The sequence below is a fragment of the Tenrec ecaudatus genome, chromosome 11 (genome assembly GCF_050624435.1).
Source record: "Tenrec ecaudatus isolate mTenEca1 chromosome 11, mTenEca1.hap1, whole genome shotgun sequence".
NCBI classification, from domain to species: domain Eukaryota; kingdom Metazoa; phylum Chordata; class Mammalia; order Afrosoricida; family Tenrecidae; genus Tenrec; species Tenrec ecaudatus.
This window is the reverse complement of record NC_134540.1, coordinates 3,507,062-3,529,452: the sequence shown is the minus strand read 5'-3', so window position 1 is coordinate 3,529,452 and position 22,391 is coordinate 3,507,062. Positions and strand designations below refer to the sequence as shown.

Here is a 22,391-nt window from a genome sequence, read left to right as displayed (position 1 = left end):
TTCCTGTTGACAAGCCACATGGAGCTATGCTGATGGCAGCCAGAGCCCTGGAGCTGGTGGAGCCACGTGGAGACTCATGTGAGTGCTGAGATGCTTCCACTGACACTGAAACCACAAGACTTCCCACCCACTGGGCTGTGATCCTCCTGCACTCGGAGTCATTGCATGTGTTGCGTGAGTCTGAAGAGGAATTTACAGACTGATACTGGACATATGGGCTAATATTGGACTCTTGGACTTGATCTGGACCTGGCTGGGATGTTTTCTTAATTACTCTTTATATAAAGCTCTTTCCTATACCCAGATGAGTGTCCACGAATTTGTTTCTCTGGTCTAACCAGACTAATACAGTCAGCATCGACTCGATGACAGCAAGTGAAACCACACAGGAAATTCATGAAGTAGGTCCTTATAGAGCCACCAGTAAAAGGATCTTTAAAAAAAAAGAGGGGTGTGGGTGGAGGAGCTGATACCAAGAGCTCAAATAGAAAGTAAATGTTTAGAAAATGATGGTGGCGACAAATGTACAAATATGCTTGATTCAATGGATGTATGGGTTGTTATAAGAGCTATAAGAGCCCCCAATAAAATTATCTTTTAATTAAAAAAGCATATGTCCTTACAAAATATTCCCAACTATTTACTCCTCTCCTGGGCCTTACCCATTCACTTCACTCAGGATACCCTTTTTATAATCACTTTCCCCACACCAAAAGATGAGCATGTCCCTCATAAACAAAGCTAAGCAGCAATAACAAACAATAATCACTTTAGGGTGCTGCGAATGACCAGTTAAGTGCTGGTATACAACCTTCTGGACTCTTTCTTTGTGTACGCATGTTGCGTGTGTATGTCATGGACCAGCAGAAAAGAGGAAGACCCCTGATGAGACGGGTGGACCCATGGGTGTGAGGGCAGCGCAGGGCCCGGCGGGGTTCCCTTCTGTCGTACGTGGGGTCACGATGGTTGCAACCGACTGGACGCAGCATCTCAGCAACAGCAGCATTTCACTGTATGGAGACTCCACAGTCTAGAAGAACCTCTGCTCTTATCCCCAGTCCGAGACTCCTTGTGACAGGCTGAGACAGGGCAAGATGGGGCACGCCATGGAAAAGAACAGAGAACACAGCGTGTGCGAGTGGGTGCAGGCTGTGCACACAGAGGACTCCTGCAGAATCAGTGATGAGGCCGCATGCCTTTTGTCAGAATTTCCTCTTTTTATTAAGGTTGAGCAATAAATAGTCTCTTACCTAAGTTGGTCACCAAACCGTATCTCCTTCACCCCCCTGTCCAGGAGTTCTTGTTGCTGGGAGCCACTGCTATTGAGGACCATCTCCAGGCCGGCGTCCCAGAGACCATCGAAACGCTACTGAAAGCAAACATCCGGATCTGGGTCCTGACAGGAGATAAACAAGAAACAGCCATCAACATAGGTAATCGACACAAGGCATGTTTAACCATCTGCCTCTAGCCTCGTATCAAGCCTCTATGGCCGATCTTCCTGGGAGTAAGTGTTTTATGTGTCTTGGGGTCCAACCAGGGAGAAGGCTCCTTCCCACGCAAAGGCAAAACCCATGGAGGCGAGAGGTAGAATCAGGGTGCCTGGTGGGTGGGTGGTGTTGTTTACAGTGAGGGAAGTGGGGTCAAGGGGAGCTGACGTCAAGGAGTTCAAGGAAGACGGGAATGTACAAGGCTGCCCCATGCACTTGAACCTAGGGAATAGTTTGATGTCTGGATTAGCTCCCGATAAAATGTTTCTTTTTTTGGGGGAAAAAGCAGCAAACCCAAGCTAAAAACAAACAAAGCCAACAAGATGAAGACTTTCATACTGAAGGGAACCGACTTCGGAGTTCTGCAAAGCGAGAGGGGCAGGGAGGGCGGCGGAAGCAATGGCCGAGATATCTTGGTTGATGGGCACGGACTTGGGCCCAGCTGAAGAGGAAGGTGTCCGTCCGCTGCAGGAGGGAGAGGGGACAGCGAGGAGCAGGGGAGGGGCAGGCGGATGGAGGGGTCTGATGGGTAGTTTAGACTGTGGAATGCAAAGTGAACGATCTGTGATCTAAACCCCCTCCTAAGTGAGAACCACCCCCGCTCCCCCCACCCCCACAAGGTAACGAATCTGAACAGATTAGACAAAGCCATCTGATGAGTCTCCTCTGCGCCCTGGAAGCACCGGAAGCAGGTTCCCATGAGGGATGTGTAGTTTCCGGTTTCTTCCTGCTTTCCTGTGCTTCTCCGTACCCGCTCTCGTCTTGCACATGCCCATCCAAGCCTCTCGGTCATCACGGGGATGGCCACGGGGACCGGTCATCACGGGGATGGCCACGGGGACCGGTCATCACGGGGATGTCCATGGTGGCCGGTCATCACGGGGATGGCCACAGGGGGCCGGTCATCATGGGGATGTCCATGGTGGCCGGTCATCACGGGGATGTCCATGGTGGCCGGTCATCACGGGGATGGCCATGGGGGGCCGGTCATCACGGGGATGTCCACAGGGGGCCGGTCATCACGGGGATGTCCATGGTGGCCGGTCATCACGGGGATGTCCATGGGGGGCCGGTCATCACGGGGATGGCCACGGGGGGCCGGTCATCACGGGGATGTCCATGGTGGCCGGTCATCACGGGGATGTCCATGGTGGCCGGTCATCACGGGGATGGCCATGGGGGGCCGGTCATCACGGGGATGTCCACAGGGGGCCGGTCATCACGGGGATGTCCATGGTGGCCGGTCATCACGGGGATGTCCATGGGGGGCCGGTCATCACGGGGATGGCCACGGGGGGCCGGTCATCACGGGGATGTCCACGGGGACCGGTCATCACGGGGATGTCCATGGGGGGCCGGTCATCACGGGGATGTCCATGGGGGGCTGGTCATTACGGGGATGTCCACAGGGACCGGTCATTACGGGGATGTCCACAGGGACCAGTCATCACGGGGATATCCATGGGGACCGGTCATCACGGGGATGTCCATGGGGACCGGTCATCACGGGGATGTCCATGGGGGGCCGGTCATCACGGGGATGTCCATGGGGGGCTGGTCATTACGGGGATGTCCACGGGGGCCTTCCTCCCGCACTCTGGTTCTCTGCCTCCAGAGTGTTTTAAATCCGCGACACCATCTGGGTGGACCTTGAGTTGAAAGGAGCAAGATAAGGAATCAGCAAGCAAACATGCCCGGGAAGCGCACGTTTCAATGGCGAGGCGGTGCAGTCCGAGAGAAAGAGCAGTCTTGCTGCCCCACAGAGACTCGCCATCGCCAGGCAGTTCTCCTCCGCCCTCAGGCGTGAGAGTTTCCCACGACTGTCGTCGTCCATCTACCAGCTCCGTTAGACGACGTATCTGATAGCCGAACTCTGCATGACCCAGCCCCTCCATGACTTTTCTTTTCACATGCATTCAGCCAGGGGACCCTGAGCCTTTGGTGCATGACAGGAAGTGTGGGGAGCCAGTACTTGGGGAAGAAAGTGGGTCTCGCTTCTCACGGCACTGGGTTGGCCCGAGCTCCCAGCGAGCCTGTAAGACAGCAGGACTGCGCCTTGTCCCAGAGTGATGCCGTTTTGCCCGGGGCCCACCTGAGCGACTTCTGCTTTTTGGCCCTGCGTTCTCTCTGAGTTACCAGTTCACATTTTTAAATGGGAATGGCTTGCAATTTTGACCATGACAGTCATTTCCACGCCATTCAGATCCATTCTCAGATTGGCTATCGTGAGGAGAATCACATGAGCTTGTTTCTTTTAATAACACCTGGGATTCTGTATTGCTAAATATACCCCAAACCCACTGCTCTCCACTCGATTCTGACTCACAGGAGCCCTCGATGGGTTTTCAAGACAGGTAGCTGGTGTGTTTGAACCGCCCACCTTGCCATCGGCAGTCCAGCCTTATCCAGCAAGGGTACTGCTTAGATAGCAGTGTGATGGACAGTATTCAGCTCTCAGGGACTCGGTAGTGTTGTAAAGCATGACTCTGAGTTCATGCCACGGAGAACTAGTAAACATGGAAATCCACAGATATTTAAGAGTGTGGATGTAGCTTCTAAGTTCGTACACCCTATTGAATTGAGTGATTTCTATTCAGGTTGTTTCCCATCAGAAGACAGGGTGTGGTAAAAGAAATAGCTCTATTCAGAAATAATAACCCGTGGGAGACATTGGGTCTTCAAACCTGACACTGTGCTCTCTCTCTAGCCTATTCCTGCAAACTGATATCAACTCATATGCCTCGTATCCAACTGAACGCACACTCCTTTGAAGTAAGTGTCCCTGCCTCCCGCCCATACACACAAACAACCACAAATGATAGTTAACATGAAGGTCGCCCACGGGTCCCAAGTGACTGCCTCCTTCCTTATTATCTACACGAGGTTGCCTTGACCACCTGCTCTGTAATCTTCGCAAGCCCAGCCAAGCCCCCTAGCTCTTCCCCCAGAACCCGCAAGTTCTACTGGTGTGCCATTCGGCACCGGCTCTGCACCCTCCTTCTACTCGCCCCTGTCCAGTTATTGAGCTCCATTTGGTCCTGAGGCTAGCTCCTTACCTCATTCTGGAATCAACTCCCAAACCACGATCTCAATCTCATTCTTCGATTTTCAAAGGAACCGAGGGGAGGCGGGGAGGGGGCCCACTTACACAAGTTATTTGTGCACGTGGGTTAGTGAAGCTGCAGTCAACAGACGGCATCGACATTGCAATCGTGAGAGAAACACCAGGTACCTATGGAATATGGTTGCCCTTACAAGTGAAATGGTAACATCTGGGGAGTAGGCACCGCGATCGGGTCTAAGATCTCGGCCCTTCCCGTGCGTCCACCAAGAAAAGCAACTGGAAATGTGCCCTCGGCCCGGTGAGGAAGGTTAAAGAGCAGACTACGCATGGTAGCAAGGAGAAACAGTTTAAAATGACACAAGGACAAATTTTTATTATTAAATCTGTTTCTCCACTGTCGCCGCCCCTCCATCCTCCACTGCACCTATCAGAAGGCAGAAGAGGTCCCCCAATCGCAGCCCCTGTCAACCCATGGCCCCTGAGCACCGAGAAGGGATGTGAAATCTGGCTCTGGAGTGACTGGGACAGGTCTCACTGGCAGGCTATTCAGGCTGTATATTCAGATGAGTCTCGGAACCGCAGAAAGACGGTCGGAAACCTTAAGACTGAAGGAAGTGTGTATTTTCTACTGATCTAACAGCTGGCTAAGGACTAAAGCCTTGGTGTGGCCCGAGTCAGGGCCTTCCTAAGGCGAAAGATGGAATGGTGAACAAAGACTGAAATCTGTGAGAAATGAGTGCTTTCTTTCCTAAATATTGTGTATATGGGGGAACTGAGAATGCTAACGTACTGTCCAGGTTTCAACCAAAAATAGCAAGACACATGCGTAGACAGTAAAATATTACTGAAGGGGACCAACCCCCCCAGATTTTGGTGTATTCAGGGTTGTGAAACCACCATTTCAGAACGCTCTCATCATCTCTAAAATAAACAATGGATCCTTTAGCCTGCCCCCTCTACCCTGCTACTACTAAGCAACTGCTAATATACTTTTTGTTTCCATAAACAAAATTTTCTAAAATTCCAAAATGAAACAAGTCAATACCAACTCATAGTCACTCTACAGGTCAGAGCAGAACTATCCCTAGCGTTTCTGAGACGGTAGGTCTTCATGGGAGTAGACAGCCTCATCTTTCTTCCATGCAGCAGCTGCTGGGCTTCAACCATGGACTGCATGCATGCTTAGCAGCCAATGCCTAACTCACTGTGCCACCAGGGCTCCTAGAGCTTTGCCTGAGCTGAACAGCTCACATCCATGGGATCTGATGGGATATGGACTTGTGCATGTGGCTTCGCCCACTCTGTGTGTCGTCTTCCAGCTCGGTCCATCCATTGCGACACTTTGTTCCTTTCTGCACGGAAAAGGTTCCATTGCCGGGAACACGGCTCACTGCTGCCGAGTCCATTCTGACTCACGTGACCCTACAGGGCAGGGCGGAACTGCCCCCATGGGTTTCCACGTTTGGCTTATTCATCTGTCAGTTGAAAAACATTTGGATGCTTCACCCTGTTAGGAAATTATCAATAATGTGGCCCCACCCCAAGACCTGTATATTACCATATACATTACATTTCTCTTGGGCTCTCCGTCTAGGGTCGGAATTGTTGGACCATCTGGTAACCTGATGTCCAGTCCATTTAGGACCAGCCTGACCGTTTCCCAATGTAGACACGCCCAGCCACAGTGCAGGAGGGCCCAGAGTTCTCCACACACACCCCTCCCCTCCCGTGACCCTTGTTTCTTGCAGCCGTCATTCTGGTGTTGGTTTGCACCCCTCACACAGCGCTGCACGTGACTGACAGGCGTGTGTCATCCTGGTTCAGGGAGGTCCTACAGGGCAAGCGTGTGCCTCAGCCCACCGTCTTGATTCGGAAGTGCTTTGACTTCTGTTCAAGATGAGAACGATGCAGACACCCCCCCTCCCGCACCCGCTTCTCTTGCAGGCAGCACAAGAAGCCATTGGCCAGAACTGCAGCGACCTTGGGCCCTTGTTATTTCAAGAGAATGACGTGGCCCTCGTCATCGACGGTGAAACCTTGAAATATGTCCTCCACTTTGAAATTAAGAAGAACTTCCTAACCTTGGCCCTCTCGTGTAAAACAGTACTGTGTTGCAGGTAAGAGCACAGGAGTTACTTTGTCTCCCACCCTCACCACGATGTCTAGTCCTGTGTAAGCCCCAAAGGAACCTTATTCCCATTGCGTTGACTCCGACTCACGGCGAGCCCCTATTTTGAGGTTTCCGTGCCTGTAAAGCTTCGCAGGAGCAGCCAACCTCATCTTTCTGCAGAGGACCCATGGGTCAGCCCGAACTGCCGGCCTTGCGGTTAGCGGTCCAACGCTTACCCTCCGGTAAAAAAAAAACACAGGCATGGAACTAAAACCTACCTTGTAGTGACGACACGCGCTCCTTACCGAGAACACAGACACCCGAGAAGAAGTGAAAAGAACTCAGATGTCATTGTTAGGGTTTACTAGCAAGCCGTGTAAAAGTTTTGGCGGTAAGTTATTTACAGAGCTAAGACAGGATGGTGTCTTGACGGCTGCTTCCAAGAGCCTGGATGGCCAGTCCCACCGAAATGACAGCCTTGGGAACGTCCATCTGTCCTCTCTTTAGCAGGAGGTTGTCCCTGGCCCCAGCTCCGAGGAGTCTAGTTTTCTTGACATTGAGTTGCAGTGCATGCCACCTTAGACTGTCTCAGGCTGCTGGACGGTGTTCAGTCCTTTCCAAATAGCCCCTTGTGCCACCTAGCGGTCGTCCAGCAGGAAACGGGCCACCAGCTCTTTCTCCCTGCGGTCCCTGAGTGGAGCTGAATTCCCAGTCTCCCATTTACCCACGAAGCACCTAAGGATACACATCTACTGGGTTCTGGTAATTGACGTACTGTGTAAGCTTAAATGTCCCCATGAAGTGAGCCGCAAGAACAAATGAATCCAGACGTGAAGTCCATCCCTGGGCTGTAATCTCACACGAGGAACGTAGTTTGGTGCACAACTGACTAAGATGCTCGATTTAACAGTGGCCACGGCAGCCAGGACAGGACAGCTACCTCTCTAAGTTTCTTTAGGGCTCTTAAATGTTGTTGTTTAATTTACGTTTCTATCTGTCCTACCAGCATTTTACTCACGGCGTTCTCCTGGTTTTATTTCTTTCACTGTACTGTACAGGCTTTGCTGTCTGTATAATTCTGGCCTTATGACATAAATAGAGAAATATTTTTAATTTTAAAAAACAGGGTCTGTGGAATTGCTTTCTAAAATGCTCAACAGGAGAAAGACTGGGCTTTCTACTCCCACAAGCAGTCGGAGGATCAGAAACCCACAGGGGTCCCTATGAGTCAGCATCGACTCATTGGCAGTGAACTTGGTTTTTTGGGGAAATGTTTGACCAATCTCATCATGGAAGCCGACCAGGACTTGTGTTCGCTTTGTAAGGCCGTCTTTTGATGGATACTTCAATTTCGTTAGCAGATATTTTCTACTTCTGGAGTCGGCACTGACCACGTGTGTCTTTCAAGAAGCGTGTCCACTGAATCTCGTCCTCCGACCGGTTGGCACCGTTTCCCCACCACACTCCTTCCTTGGTCTCTCGGTTCTGCTGACTCTGTCCTCATGTTCCCCCTCTCCTGCCGCAGGGGGGTGATTTGCATTCTTTATCTGCTGTTCCTCATCTCTTTAGACCACATCTCTTCTTGATCAACCTAGCTAAAGTTCTCCCATTTTACCGAGTCCTCCACCCTGCCAGAGTATCGAAGAACCGCTGTTTAGGTGCAGCTCCATGTCAAGCCCACCACTCACCTGCCAGATTGTCGTCCTGACGTGGCTAGTGTGCTGTGACGACGGCGGAAGAAGCCATGCCAGCACGATGCCAAATACGTGGGAAGGGTCAGTGGCACTTCCAGGCTAAGCAGAAAGACCTGACTAGCTGCTTTCGGAAATTCACTGGAGAAAACCAGGTGACCCCCAAACAGATGGCACCCGACAGAACGCTGGACGAGGGACCCAAGCCTGGAAGCGGCTCGGTGGCCAGAACCACGGGCTGGAGCACACCGGCCATCATAAAGACGGCGCCATGGTGGGCGGCGTCTGGTTCTTTTCTCTGTGGTGCCACCAAGAGTCGGAGCGAACACAGGGGCAGTTAGTACCCACTGGGGCAGCAGGGCATAGGTGACCGGGCATTGACTCCCTCGTAAAGCCGTTAGAAGCATGCAAAGTGGGACACACCAACAACACAGACAAAAGGGGTTGTTTCTGCATTCCCTCGTAGGCTGTCTCCCCTGCAGAAGGCTGAGATTGTGAACATGGTCAAGCATCACGTAAAGGCGATCACCCTCGCGGTGGGCGACGGGGCCAACGACGTGGGTATGATCCAGACTGCCCACGTGGGCGTGGGCATCAGCGGGAACGAGGGCATGCAGGCCACCAACAACTCCGACTACGCCATCGCCCAGGTGAGAACGGGGCAGGCCGGCCTTGCCGGGCCCTCCAGGCTAACTGGGCTTCTGTGTGAGCCTGTCCACGCACTTGACTTTCTCTCAAGTTCTCGCTCCCACACGGGGCAGGGAGAACAATTTCTCTGATCCAGCCATTGTTCCGCTAACACTCTCTGCCACACGGTGGATTCTGACCCAGAGTGCCCGTGTAGGACAGGGCAGGACAGAACTGCCCGTAGGGTTTCCCAAGACTGACACTTTTTTCTCTCTTTCTTTTTAGCAGTTTTGTTGGCTTATAATTTACATATCATACAATTCACTAATTCAGTCATATGAAGAACAGTTGTACAATCATCACCACAGTGAATTTTAGAACATTTTATACTTTCTCCTACTCACTGTGATGAGCTCACCATTTCCCACAACCTCCCCTACTCCTCACGAAACCATTCACCCAGTTACTGTCGCCGTAGAATTACCCACCCTGGATTTCCTGTAGCAAAAACATGCCTCCCCCAAAAAACCCCCAAGAAATAAGCTAACCACAATAACAAAGTAAACCAGAGGGAAACCCGAATGGAAAGAAAGCAAAAAAAAAATTTTTTTTAAGAAAAGAACAAATTAAAAATGGGTCAAAAGGGAGCTGAAATGATCAGGAGTTAGATTTCAAGCCGGTGGCATCTGCAGGAGCCCACGTTCCGACGCACACTGCCAGCTCGCAAGGCTGTTCCCATCCCTGCTCTGTGGCCGGAGGGGGTTCAACGGAGGCTTGGGCCTCATGTCTTTCCCCTTCGTTGTTTTTAGTTTTGAAACAGAAATAACTTTAAAATTGGTCAAAAGGGCAACGAAGTGATAAAATGCTACATTTTAACTGGCCTACAACTCCCACCCTCGAGTTGGCGATGACGGTGACTCCTTACGGGAGCAGACTGCCTTGTCGCTCTCCCCTGAGTGACAGGTGGGGTCCCAGGATGCCTAACCCACCTTGAGACATCCCCAAGGCCCCAGTCTCTTCAACTCTGCACTGTGCGTGTCGCTTTCAGGTGTCTGCCGGGCCTTCACGACAGGGTGTGTCCTCATCTGTGGGCTCCCCTGGTCAAAGGAGCACTGGGGTGCTAAGAGTGGCGGTTCAAATCCCCTTCCTTGGGGAAAGACCAGACCGCCTGCTCTCGCCTCAGGAAGTCGCCAGGTCAGCGCTGCTCTGTCCTGGAGAGTTGCTCGGAACCAGCATCCCCTCCGTGGCGGGCGCTGAGGGCCCCTGCCAACCATTGAAGAAGCACGGCGGCAGCTTGCTTCGTGGTGCACAGTCCTGTGCATTCACATATGTGCCATGGCAGCTGCCACACGTGACTCACAGCCCTGTGTGTCCTGAGGCGAGGAGCCATGGGTTAATTGTCGGTCTAAATGCAAGGTCAGTGGTTTAAGCTCACCAGCTGCTCCCTGGCAGAAAGACTGAGGCTACACACTCCTAGAAAGACTTACAGTCTTGGAAAGTCGAAGAAGCCTTGCTCTGGAGCTCCTCTCTGAGCTGGCATCAGCTCGATAGCTGTGGGTTTATGTTTGTCTGCCTCACATTACTGCCATGAGCGGATTCCGGAAGCTGCTGCCACCTCTGCCCTAATGACCCAGCAGCCAAGAGCCATGCGAGGTGCCCACCGGAACGGCACCAGTGTTTCCTCATTTACAAAGTGATGCATCCTGAACACAAGAACATCCCTCAACGGCCCTTACTCTCCATCTGCCCCAGGCAAAGCTGCCACCATCTTGTTACAGAAAATCTCCATGCTTAGGGCTGGCTGTTCCTTACAGAACTGCTGGAGAATGAACACAAACGAACTCATGACTAGGGGGCTGGAGGCGTCGCTCAGATTTGCCGTCCCAATCATGACTGAGAGAAAGCCCACTGGCATCGAGCTGACCCTGACTTAGGGTGACCATGCGTGCTAGAGTCGAAGGGTGCTCCTTAGGGCTTCCAGCACTTTCTTCTGACGTGTCTTCCAGGGGGCTCAGACTGCAAGCACCGTGTGGCAGCGAAGTCCTAACCTTGTGCCTTCAAACAAAAACCAGTCATCGTAACAAATCACAAAGTGCATCTTATGCTAGAAGGTCGGGAGTGTTATGGGAGATTGAAATTTGATTTATACATACATGCACACATAGACATAGACATAAATAGCAGGGAAAGAACTGATACCTTTAAGATTTAGTTACGTCTGACTCAGAGGAGAGGCCTTGGCACCTCTCCGACCAAATTGGAAAACATTCATAAGCGTCAGCAGACAGACCTCAATTATATATATATACATTTTTTTTCTTTCTCTTGCTCTATGTCTATCCATATAGGATAGGTAGGACAAACAATCTCAAGGAGAAAACAATGGGACCAGCCGTGGAGAAGACCGGACAGTGGGGAGGGGGTGAGGAGCTAACAAACTCGGGGATAAAGGAACAACAAGATATCTAAAATTGATGATGAGGAGGGTGTATAATGCCAGGGGTGGGGGTTGATCAAGTGCAGTGTAGCTAAGAGGAATCGCTGAGAGCCGAATGGAGAGTGAGCATGAGAGTGGGACAGGAGGGAGGTGAAAGGAAGCAGAGGAAAGAAGTAGGAGACAAAAGCTGTTTATCAAGGGATAGCTAAGGCATGTATATATGTAAATATCTTAATTTATAATGAAAGAGATAGAGGCCAATGTATATATATTTGTATGTTAAGTATTAAGATAGCAGATAGAATCTTAATGGTGGGGGAAGGAGTGAGCCCATCACAAGGTTGGCTATATAGCACGTACACACACACACACACACACACACACGCACACACCCTGAGGGGGACAAATAACAGAAAGGTGGGTGAAGGGAGACAATGGACAGTGTAAGACGTGGAATAACGACAATAATATATAATTGATCAAGGATTTATGATGGTGGGAAGGTGGGGGAGGGAAGGGGAAAAGAGGGGCTGATACCAAGGGCTCAAGCAGAAAGGAAATGTTTTGGGAAATGTTGATGGTAACTCGTCTACAAGTGTGCTTGATACAATTGAATGATGGGTTGTGAGAAGGTTTGTAAGAGTCCGCTCAGTAAAACGATGAATTTTTAAAATGATGTATGGAGTGTTATAAGAGCTGTAAGAGCCCCAATAAAATGATTTAAAAAAAAAAGATTTAGTGACTTCATCTGAGCCTTTAGGACGATTACTGAGCGAGCCTGGGTTTCCGGCTTTTGATAGGGTTTCCTGTTCATGTACAATCTGATCTTTTTGTGAGTCATCTCGACCCTCTCTGGAAACTGAGGTCCTAAGTGCGTATCAGAAGGAAGCAAAAGCCTTGCGCATGATGACTTAAAAACCCACCAAAACATCCAGGACCATTCAGTGACTAGAAGCGGTATCTGGCGAGGGTGTTTTCTTGTTTGTCCGTGGAGCTGGTTCCACTGACTTGCCTTCTACGTTGCATCCGATACTCAGGGAAGTGCCAGACTCGAAGCATGGGGAGACGCCAATGCTTGGTCTGCGTGCGCCCTTCAAGGGCAGGCCAGTTTGAACTTGAAATGACTGTTGTTCTGCCTTTCAGTTTAGCTACTTACAGAAGCTTCTGTTGGTTCACGGGTCTTGGAATTATATCCGCGTGACCAAGTGCATCTTGTACTCTTTCTACAAGAACATCGTGCTGTACGTTATCGAGGTAAGCCCTGCGATAAGCGTTTCATCGTCGAGAAGCTGGGTCTTCTCTTGGATATCAGGCCCCGTAGTTAAGAAAAAAATCTCCTTCATCTATAGTCCTGCCCTAAGTGTTTGCTCACATGTAAGTGGGCAAGTAGAAGTTAGGCCATCATGGTGACAGGTTGATACACTCTGTGGCAAGAGCAGACCATGTGTTATTGGAGTTCATCTCTGCCTGCCCATGAACCTCCTATGATTGAACACCCCATGTGCCGGGCCCTTCTATTTGTCGTTGCTGTCCACAGTGGGCATGGTGCTCCGTGCACAAGCAGAACACAAGGTGGCCTGGTCTTTGCTCTATCTCTAGGACCATCGGTTGGCTTGTGTCCCCTGTAGTCATTGCCACCCTGCAGACAGAGTCAGCCCACCCACACCCCTTTGTGTGTCTTCCCCACTTTCCCTGGTGCTCTAAATGTGTCAGTCTGGCCACATTAGAGAAACAAATCCACAGAAACTCATGTATAAGAGAGAGTTTTATATAAAGGGTAAGTACGCATCAAGAAAACATCCCAACCCAGTGCTGCCCAAGCCCACAAGTCCAACATTAGCCTATATGTCCAACATCAATCCTCCAAGTCCTCCATCTCACAAAACACACACTGTGATGCCGACTGCAGGAGGAAAGCCGAGTCAGTGAATGTGTAAGCATCTCAGCGCTGGCAGGGGTCTCCACACAGCTGCTCCAGCACCCAGGGCTGCATCAGGGTAGGTCCACGTGGCTTCTCCTCAGGGATGTCTTGCAGGAAGTGAGCCTTGCCAGCTGAAGCAGGGAACTGGCTAAGGCAGCTGCACCCTGGTCCGACCATCACAAAGCAAGAGACCCGAGAACTAGAAAGGCGAAGTTCACGAGTCATTTATCTCCCCCCCCACCCTTCAATTAACCCCACATGTGTTTATCGGCCAGGTTGGCACAGTAAACTTTAACTATCTCAGTCACCAAACACGATGCTATTTTCTACCTGAGGGTGTGTCCAAAGTAAGCGAGAATAACATTATACTCCTCAAATCTAAGGAGTATTTCAGTTTTATTTCTTCCAAGACAGATCTTTGGATCAAGAGGCAGTTGTACAAACCGAACAAGGAAATGCCACACGGTTTAAGCATAAAGAAAGGGTGTGTCAGGCTTGTGTCCTCACCCCATCCTTATTCCATCTGAGCAAATAACCAGAGAAGTCGGATTCTACGAAGACGAACTCAGCCTCAGGATTGGAGGAAGGCTTATTAACAACCTACGGTATGCAGGCGCCACAACCTTGCTTGCTGGATGAGGAGGACTGCAGACGCTTGCTGTTGGAGACGAAGGACTGCAGCCTTCAGTGGGGGTTACACCTCTGAGTCGAGACTGGTGGGTAGCATCGTGATAAACAGGGACTAGATTGAAGTGGTCAAGGGTTTCACCTGGCTTGGATCCGCAGTTGACACGCATGGAAGCAGCCATCTGGGGACCAGATGCACACTGGCTGCACAAGACCTCCTTCAAATGCCGCAAAGCAAGAAGGGGAGTTTGAGGCATAAGGTGCACCTGACACAAGCCAGGGCATTTCCAATGGCCTCCGATGCAGGTGAAGGTCGGACAAGGAATCAGGAAGCCCAAAGAGGAAGGGGTGCATCTGAGTCACATGCTGGCGAAGACTGTTGAACGGTCCAGGCACAGGCAAGAGAGCGAAAAATAAAAATCTTTCTTTGAAGAAATGCAGCCAGAATGCTGCTGAGAAGCATGTACTCTGGCCATGTCATCAGAAGAGTCCCCCAAAAAGGACATCATGCGTGGAGAAAGTGGAGAAGACCGTCAAGGAGATGGGTGGACACAGGGGCAGCAGCCATGGGCTCCCACATAGCACAGGAGGGTGGCACAGGACTGGCAGTGCTTTCTGTGGGTCAGTTCGCTGTGAATCTGAACAAATTCAATGGCACTCGGCAACAAGAAGAACTACTCTAGACCAGCAGCTCTCCACCTTTCTCATGCTGCGACCCCTTCATATACAACTCCTCATGTGGTGGTGACCCCCCCCCCACCAACCATAACATTATTTCACTGCTACTTCATCACTGTCATTTTGCTACTGTGATGAATCGGGTGGCCCCTGTGAAAGGGTCTTTCAACACCCAAAGGGGTCACGACCCACAGGGTGAAAACCGCTGTTCTAGACCCTTTGTCCTTCGACATCTCTCTGTGACCAGTGGATGGCTGCAGGCAAGTTCTCTCCGTAATACGTGGGTCTTAGTCTCATGACTAAGGGGGAGCTTCTGTCAGGGTTCGGCTGTGCCAGGTAAGTTCAAGGCTGAGAGGTTCAGTTCGGAAGATGGTGGCGGCTGTTTGGGGACTCCCAAGGGACCATCTTGGTAGATTTTCTCTAAGGCTGCAGAGAGACCCCTCCCCCAGTACCAAATTGCCGCGACGGCTGTAGCTGTGCTAAGTCTTAGCGGTGAGTACAGTGACTTCTACCATTTACAGTTTGTTTCCAAAGAGCCCCTCACTCTCCGAGGGCATGTGCCCTTACATGCAAACTTCAGAAGAGATCAGTCCCGTGTAGCGATGGAAAGCTATCATCTGAGAAGGGACGATTAGGTGGCTCTCCGGTAGCTGTTCTCCAGCAAAACTTTGATTCTCTAAAAGTCCCAGCCTCCGTGTCCCTTCGTTTGGCCCTATGACATAAAGGACATGCGTCGGTCACCACTGATAGAAAGCTGTCTCCTTTTTTCCAGCTGTGGTTCGCCTTCCTCAGTGGATTTTCTGGGCAGATTATCTTTGACCGCTGGTGCATCAGTTTGTACAATGTGGTAAGTGTCCTCCGCCACTGCTTGGCAGCATAAAAGATGTCAGTGGCGTTCCCTGGCTGTTCACACATCCAAGTCGAGCATCTCTAGACATAGCACACAGCGCATGTACATCAGGGGCTTTGTTGTTGCAACAAAGAAATGCAGGAGTCAAACTCTCCACAGGGTTTTGGATCATAGCAGAGCATCCCAGAGTACCTACAGAGTCTTGACGGCCCGGTTATTTTGACAAGACACCTTAAATCTCTTCACTGTGTATCTGTGACTTAAGCTTTCTTATTTAAGTCAACTGGAAATGGCAAAACTCTACCTAGAAATCACTGCATTTACCAGCTATAATTCTAGTGTGTCTGTGTGTGTGTGTATGTGAGCAAACAGTGTGTCCGGCGTCCTTTTAATCTTCTGCAAGGAAAATGGGTCCTTGTGGAACCATATTCCTCTAAATAGTGTCTGTACTATACGGTGAGTTTTGATCTTAACTTCTAGAGTAAATATCATTCGCCATGGTATTGCAATTAAATATGTATGATTATATAGGTATATAATTAAAAATACATATATATGTGAAGTCTTGTTGCTTAAAAAAGAAATTTTTATTGTGATTTACCGAGCAAAATTGGGGTTCCATTCGACAAATCAAAGGCATTTTGTTGGGTGACACCGACTGCAGTCCCCACAAAGTCACGGCAATTCACGCATTTCTTCCCCGGGTTTCTCAGTTCCACCCATCCCTCTCTCCTCTCCCTTCCTGCCCTGTTAGCTGTGTTGTTGTTGTGTTTTTCAGTGCTGTCCAGTCGGCTCCGACCAGCATGACTGCATGCACGACAGAAGGAAGCACTGCCCGGTCCTCTGCCGTCCTCACAATTACAGTAGCCATGAAAATAATTTTATGGCTGGGGGTAGGGGTCGCCACTACATGAGGAACTGTATGAAAGGGTCGCGGCATGAGGAAGGTTGAGAACCGCTGGTCTAGAAGTTGTTGAATGGAAAACTGATTTGCTCTGTAAACCTTCACGCAATTCACACTAAAGAATATAATAAAATTAAAACCAAGCAAACCCTATGGAGTGGTTTGGCTCTACGACACACTGGCTGGGGCTGGTGCCGGCCGGCAGTGTTGTCTGTCAGTGCTGGCAACTGAAGGGACTGTAATGTTCACCTCCAAGTGGTCGAATGTACCTGCCGCGTCCTGTCTTTTCTGCAAACATCTGGATGTCTAGCTCCTCCTCCTGGGCTCATGAAACATCACCTGATACAATGTTGCCATTCATTGCACCCGAGACTGGATCATCAGTCGCAATAAGCCATGGTCTGCTAGATTTATTTGACACCATGTATGTGATCCAATAGCCTAAAATTCATGAGAGGTTGCCAAAAAAAAAAAGAATTGTTGCGGTTTCGGGGGACCCTCCCCCCAGCTTCCTGCAGAGATGGCATTTCAGGTGTCACAGTGCATCATGGAGTCCAGGAAAATCACACTTGTACAAGATTGCTAACCCAGAGGACAGACCACAAGCTCGCTTTTTTTCCCATCAGGCTTTCTTTTCTTTCTATCCTTTATTTTTTTTAAAATTTAAATGAATCGTTTTACTGGGGGCTCTCACAGTTCTTATCACCAGCCAGACATCAACTGTACCAAGCCTATTTATACACACGTTACCACCATCATCTTCAAAACATTTTCTTTCTATTTGAACCCTTGGTATCAGCTCCTCCTTTTTCCCTCCCTGCCCCCCACCTTGCCCCCTTGCGAACTCTTGATAAATGATAAATTATTAATGTTTTCATATCTTACACTGTCCTGCCAATTCCCTTCACCCATGTTTCTGTTGTTTGCTCTCCTTCTGAGTGTGTGTGTGTGTGGGGGGTGTTATGTGTCGATCCTTGCAATCAATTTACCCTTTCTCCCCCTTCTCCCCCCACCATCATGGTATTGCTACTCCCATTACTGTACCTGGAGGGGTCTATCTGTCCTGGATTCCATGTGTCGAGAGATCTCATCTATACATGCTCTAGTCCAGCTGGGTTTGTGAGGTAGAACTGGGGTCATGATAGTGGGGGGTGGGGAGGAAGCATTAAAGAACCAGAGGAATGTTGTGTGTTTCAGCGGTGCTGTGCTACACCCTGGCTGACTCGTTCCTTCCTTGTGACCCTTCTGTGAGGGGATGTCCGATTGTCCACAGTTGGGCTTTGGGTCTCCACTTGGACCCCCTCGGTCACAGGGGTGATTGTTGGGAGTCTTCTGATGCCTTTGTTTCCCTGCAGATCTTCACCTCGCTGCCTCCGTTTACTCTGGGAATCTTCGAACGGTGCTGCAGCCAGGAGAGCTTGCTCAAGTACCCGCAGCTCTACTCCGTCTCGCAGGAGAGGAAGGGGTTCAACACAAAGGTGAGCAAAGGTGACTTCAGGTCTTCCACCCCAAATGGACTCCAGGGTCACCTGGTCCTCCCTCGTCCCTCCCGGAAGCCGTCGGGGAAAACGTAACGTCAGAACAAGAAGGGATACAGCCCTGCACCTCCTTCCCTCTGGGTTACCTGATCGGAGGATGTGAGCCCCCTCAATTTACGAAGGGCCTGTGGCTGATGCAGGGCTATAGGAGTACAGGTAGCCGAGACACATGTCCCCCCACCCCCACCCCCTGACGCCCCAGTGTGAAACCATTTACCCAATGGCTATTTACAGAAAATATCTGCTGACCCCTGGTTTATCATTTCCATCAAATTGGGGGCATGTTGAGTTGATTCATTTGTTCAAACGACCACCACCACTCACTCCCCACCCCCAGACCTGCCCTCTGTACGTTCAGTGACACACGTCTGAGGTCTGAAATCTCCGTCACGTTATATCTTTACTGGTGATTGTTAAAGTCTCCAGGAAGGAGTTCATGGCCGAGTCTTCAAGTTCACTTCCGAAATATTTAATTGTCCCGTCTCATAAATCCCATGAAGTGGATTTTTCTTTAAGCCTGGCGCATGGTGGTTTTTAATCATCGTCTTTATGTCTCCCGTGCCCCTGCTTAACTCTCCCACAGAGGGATGCAGTTGCTGTAACTGTTTGAGCGTCCTGCGGGCGCGCTGAAACCGCTGTGTCCCTTTGAGGTTGATTGGGTTGATGTGTTTGCAGCCTCGTTCTCAGCCGTCCTCGCATTTTCCTGCTTCTTGCCATGCCTAATCATCCTTGACACTGGGTCTCACCTGGCAAAAGTCTCCCTACCAGTGTTCTTTCATTTGTTCGGGGACTCCAGCAGGTTAATTGGAAACTGATACCCCGGGATCTGACTTTGAAGATTAGTTGGGCGGCAAAGCAGCACCAGTTGAGGGATAATTAATCTCCAATACTGGGGCAAGAAGAGGAGCTCAGCTGGTCTAGGGCAGCGGTTCTCAACCTGTGGGTCAACACCCCTTTGGGGGGTTCTAATGGCCCTTTCACGTGGTGAGATAGTTTATTGTGCCAGCCTGGCCGATAAACACAAGTGGGATTAATTGAAGGTAGGAAAGATAAGTGACTCGGTGAGCCTTGCCTTTCTTGTCTCTCGCTCTTTAATCATCGGACCAGTTTGCGGCTGCCTTGCTTGTTCTGTGCCTCAATTGAAAGAGCACACTACCTGTGGGACGCCTAGCCTGTGGACTGTGTTGCTGTAAGTTGAGGTCCCTTTAAGACCACACGATTGAAATTTACATCTCCAGAGCTGAGGACTGACTGTTGGTGATCTGGCTGACGGTTGGCGACCTGCCTTGCTGTTTGCTGCCTGTGCTGGGATAGCCTAGCTCTCTCTCTGCAGAGGACTATCTGGAGGCTCCCAAGACTTGAAGGATTGCTAGTGTCTCACAACTCTCTCACAGGAGTGAGTTGCACTGAGCCATTTGTACTACTTTATAATTTAAGTGTTCATTTCTTGTATTATCTATTTATAATTAAACTGTTCATTTCTTGTATTATATATCTGTATATAATTTAACAGTTAATTTCTTGTGTTATCTATCTATCTATTTATTTATTTATCAGCAATCTGGTTTTACCTCTCTAGAGAACCCTGTCTAATACACAGGGGTCACCTGATTCATCACAGTAGCAAAATGACAGTGATGAAGTAGCAAAGAAAAAAATTTTATGGTTGGGGGGTCACCACGACATGAGGAACTAGCTGCATGAAATGGTTGCAGCATGAGGAAGGTTGAGAACCACTGCTCTAGTGGGTTGTGTGTTTGCGTGGGGGGCTGCTGACTGCCAGGTCAGCAATTGTAGTCAATCAGTAGCTCCTCAGAAGACAGACCAGGCTGTCCGCTCCCCTCAAGACTGACAGCCTTAGACGCCCACGGGGGCAGTTCTACTCCATCCCACGGGCTCTATGCCATAGGGTCTCTGTCACCAGGGCTCACTCAGTGGCGTTGAGTCTGGGTTTTTTGGTTTGGAGACAAGAAAGGTCCTGACAGCAGCCCTGGGTTTGTGTCCGATGCCACTGAAAGGCCGTGGTTCAAACCACCAGTGGCTCTTTGGGAAGGAAGATGAAGTTACCTGTTCCTGTAAAGATCCACAGCCTTGGAAATCCTGTTTAGGGTGTGTGTTAGTCTGGGTAGACTAGAGAAACAAATTCATGGAGACACACACACATGTGTGTATAAGAAAGAGCTTTCTATATAAGAGCACTTGAATATTGAGAAAACATCCCAGCCCAGTCCAGCTCAAGTCCATAAGTCCAATATTAGCCCATGTGTCTGATACTAATCTATAAAGTGTTCTTCTGACTCATAAAACACATGCAATGACGCAGAATTCAGGAAGATCACAGGCCAGTGGGTGGGAACTCTTGTGGATCCAGTGGCGCTGTAAGTATCTCTGTGCTGGCAGGGGTCTCCACGTGGCTTCTCGGGCACCCAGGGCTGCATCAGGGTAGGTCCATGTGACTTCTCCTCAGGGACGTCCCACAGGGAGTCAGCCTTGTCATAGTGAGTCCCCAAAGGAGTGAGCCAAGAAAGAGAATGTCTACCCCCTCCAAGGAGAAAATACAGCAATTCCCAGAATCCTCAGGGGGAAGGCCATGCCCACACAGGCCTCATTGGTCATACAATGATTGACAGACTAGACTCCACCTCTTCCCTCATAATCCTCTCAAACTGACAGCAGATTACGTAACTACCACAAGTGTGTTCGAAAGTTATTTCTTGTTCTGTTTCATTGGGATCATTTGAGCCTTCAATGTTTACAACAAATGTGTTATTTTGAGCTTTATGCTTTTAAAAATATTTAATGAAAAGAAGTGACCTCTAGTGTCCAACTGCTGCCCCCAAAAGTTGGCCGTCTGAGGGGAAATGAGGCTCTGGGCTTCTATCTGGAGGGCAGCTTTGAACCCTCCTGGGGCAGTTCTGCTCAGTGCTGTAGGGTCAACATCAGTTCCAGTCAACGGGATAGCACCACACACCATTTATGCAATGGATTTGTTTCCCCAAGGACATGGTTCTACCATCCCATGGTCTCTCCTTTTCCAAGTTGAACAGGAAATGTTTTTGTTTTCAATCTCCCGACTCCAGGAAGGACACTTCAGTGTGGCACCTGGGTCGTGCACACCAAGTATACCATGTCACACACCTGTAGCGTTAGACCCAGGTGGAGGCGGTGTGGGCCCTCCTTGACCGACTCGGTTTGCTCTCTTTCAGGTGTTCTGGATTGAATGTGTGAACGCCGTGGGACATTCCTTGCTCCTCTTCTGGTTGCCCAAACAGATGCTGGCACATGGTATCGGCCTCCTTGTTTCAAATATCAGCCCTCCCCCCACCCACATCCGCAGGCGAAGAGAAAGGGGAAAGGAGTTGCTCTCACTAGAGTAAATGCTTGAAGCAAAGTCACAACCCCGTGGGTGTTTGCATCTCCAGAAATAACCAGAGGACACGTAGAGAGAATTTAGAGGCAACAAAGCCTCAAGCGAGTCTCCTACTAGGCATTCCTCTACCTTACACGCTGTCGCTTGACTACTCAAGGGCTGAGCCTCCGAGCCCATCCTCTCTGCCTCTACTGTGTGTGTGCGTTATCCAGGAACGAGGGCCTTCATCATTAATCTCAAGTGTGTTTGATAAAGGAAGTTCAATGCCTTCCACAGGATTTCAGACAGGGCAGAGAGGTCTCCTCTCAGTGATTCTGAAATTTATGGCTACTTTATGGGAGTTTTTTTCTTCTTAAACCCATTTATTTATTTAAACAGATCATCTTATAATTTTTTTAATTAATCATTTTATTGGGGGGCTCTTACAAATCTTATAACAACTCATCATTCAAAAGTATTAAGTGCATTTGTATATAGGCTGCCATCAACATTTCCAAAATGATTTCTTTCTACTTGAGCCCTTGGTGTCAGCCCCTCTTTTTGCCCCTTCCCTCCCCCACCCTCCCATCCTCGTGAATCCCTGATCAATGACATTTTATTGTTGTTATTTCATGTCTTACACTGTCCGTTGTTTCCCTTCACCCACCTTTCCGTTAATCATCCCCCTGGGGTGTGTGTGTTATATCCAACCTTGTGATGGGTTCCCCCTGTCCCTCCATTCCCCTCTCCCCCCACCATCCCCCTACCCTCATGATAGGGCTCCTCCCACTACTGTTCCTGAGGGTTCTATCCGTCCTGATTGCCGTGTCCAGAGCTCTTGTCTAGACACTTTATGGCTTGTGTTCAGTTCAGATGGTGACACAGCGCATTCAGGAATTGGACCTCGGCATGCATTACGGACATGGTCTCTGTTTCCCTGATCGACACTTTCCCAAATGTCCTTCCGTAACAGTCCAAACTGAGTGGAACCTGTTTACTGGGAGGATTTCATTGGTCTCAAATAGGGACACATGTCAGCCGGCCACAAGTTAAGCTCTGAAGTTAACATGAGACCCGTGCTAAGATGACCTTGCTCTTCTGGGGT

The 22,391-nt window shown here is 49.8% G+C and overlaps 1 protein-coding gene across 1 annotated transcript in view; it reads left to right on the top strand.

Annotated features, from left to right (window-relative positions):
• The window catches only part of LOC142461579 (phospholipid-transporting ATPase IB-like), a 132,550-nt gene that overhangs the window by 76,484 nt on the left and 33,675 nt on the right, over positions 1 to 22,391 (top strand). Inside the window, exons 21-28 of the mRNA XM_075563556.1 lie at positions 1,295 to 1,433; positions 4,198 to 4,266; positions 6,503 to 6,671; positions 8,822 to 9,005; positions 12,563 to 12,673; positions 15,418 to 15,492; positions 17,755 to 17,877; positions 21,144 to 21,222. Coding sequence (XP_075419671.1) covers positions 1,295 to 1,433; positions 4,198 to 4,266; positions 6,503 to 6,671; positions 8,822 to 9,005; positions 12,563 to 12,673; positions 15,418 to 15,492; positions 17,755 to 17,877; positions 21,144 to 21,222 — 949 coding nt within the window. The remainder of the gene's footprint in view (positions 1 to 1,294; positions 1,434 to 4,197; positions 4,267 to 6,502; positions 6,672 to 8,821; positions 9,006 to 12,562; positions 12,674 to 15,417; positions 15,493 to 17,754; positions 17,878 to 21,143; positions 21,223 to 22,391) is intronic.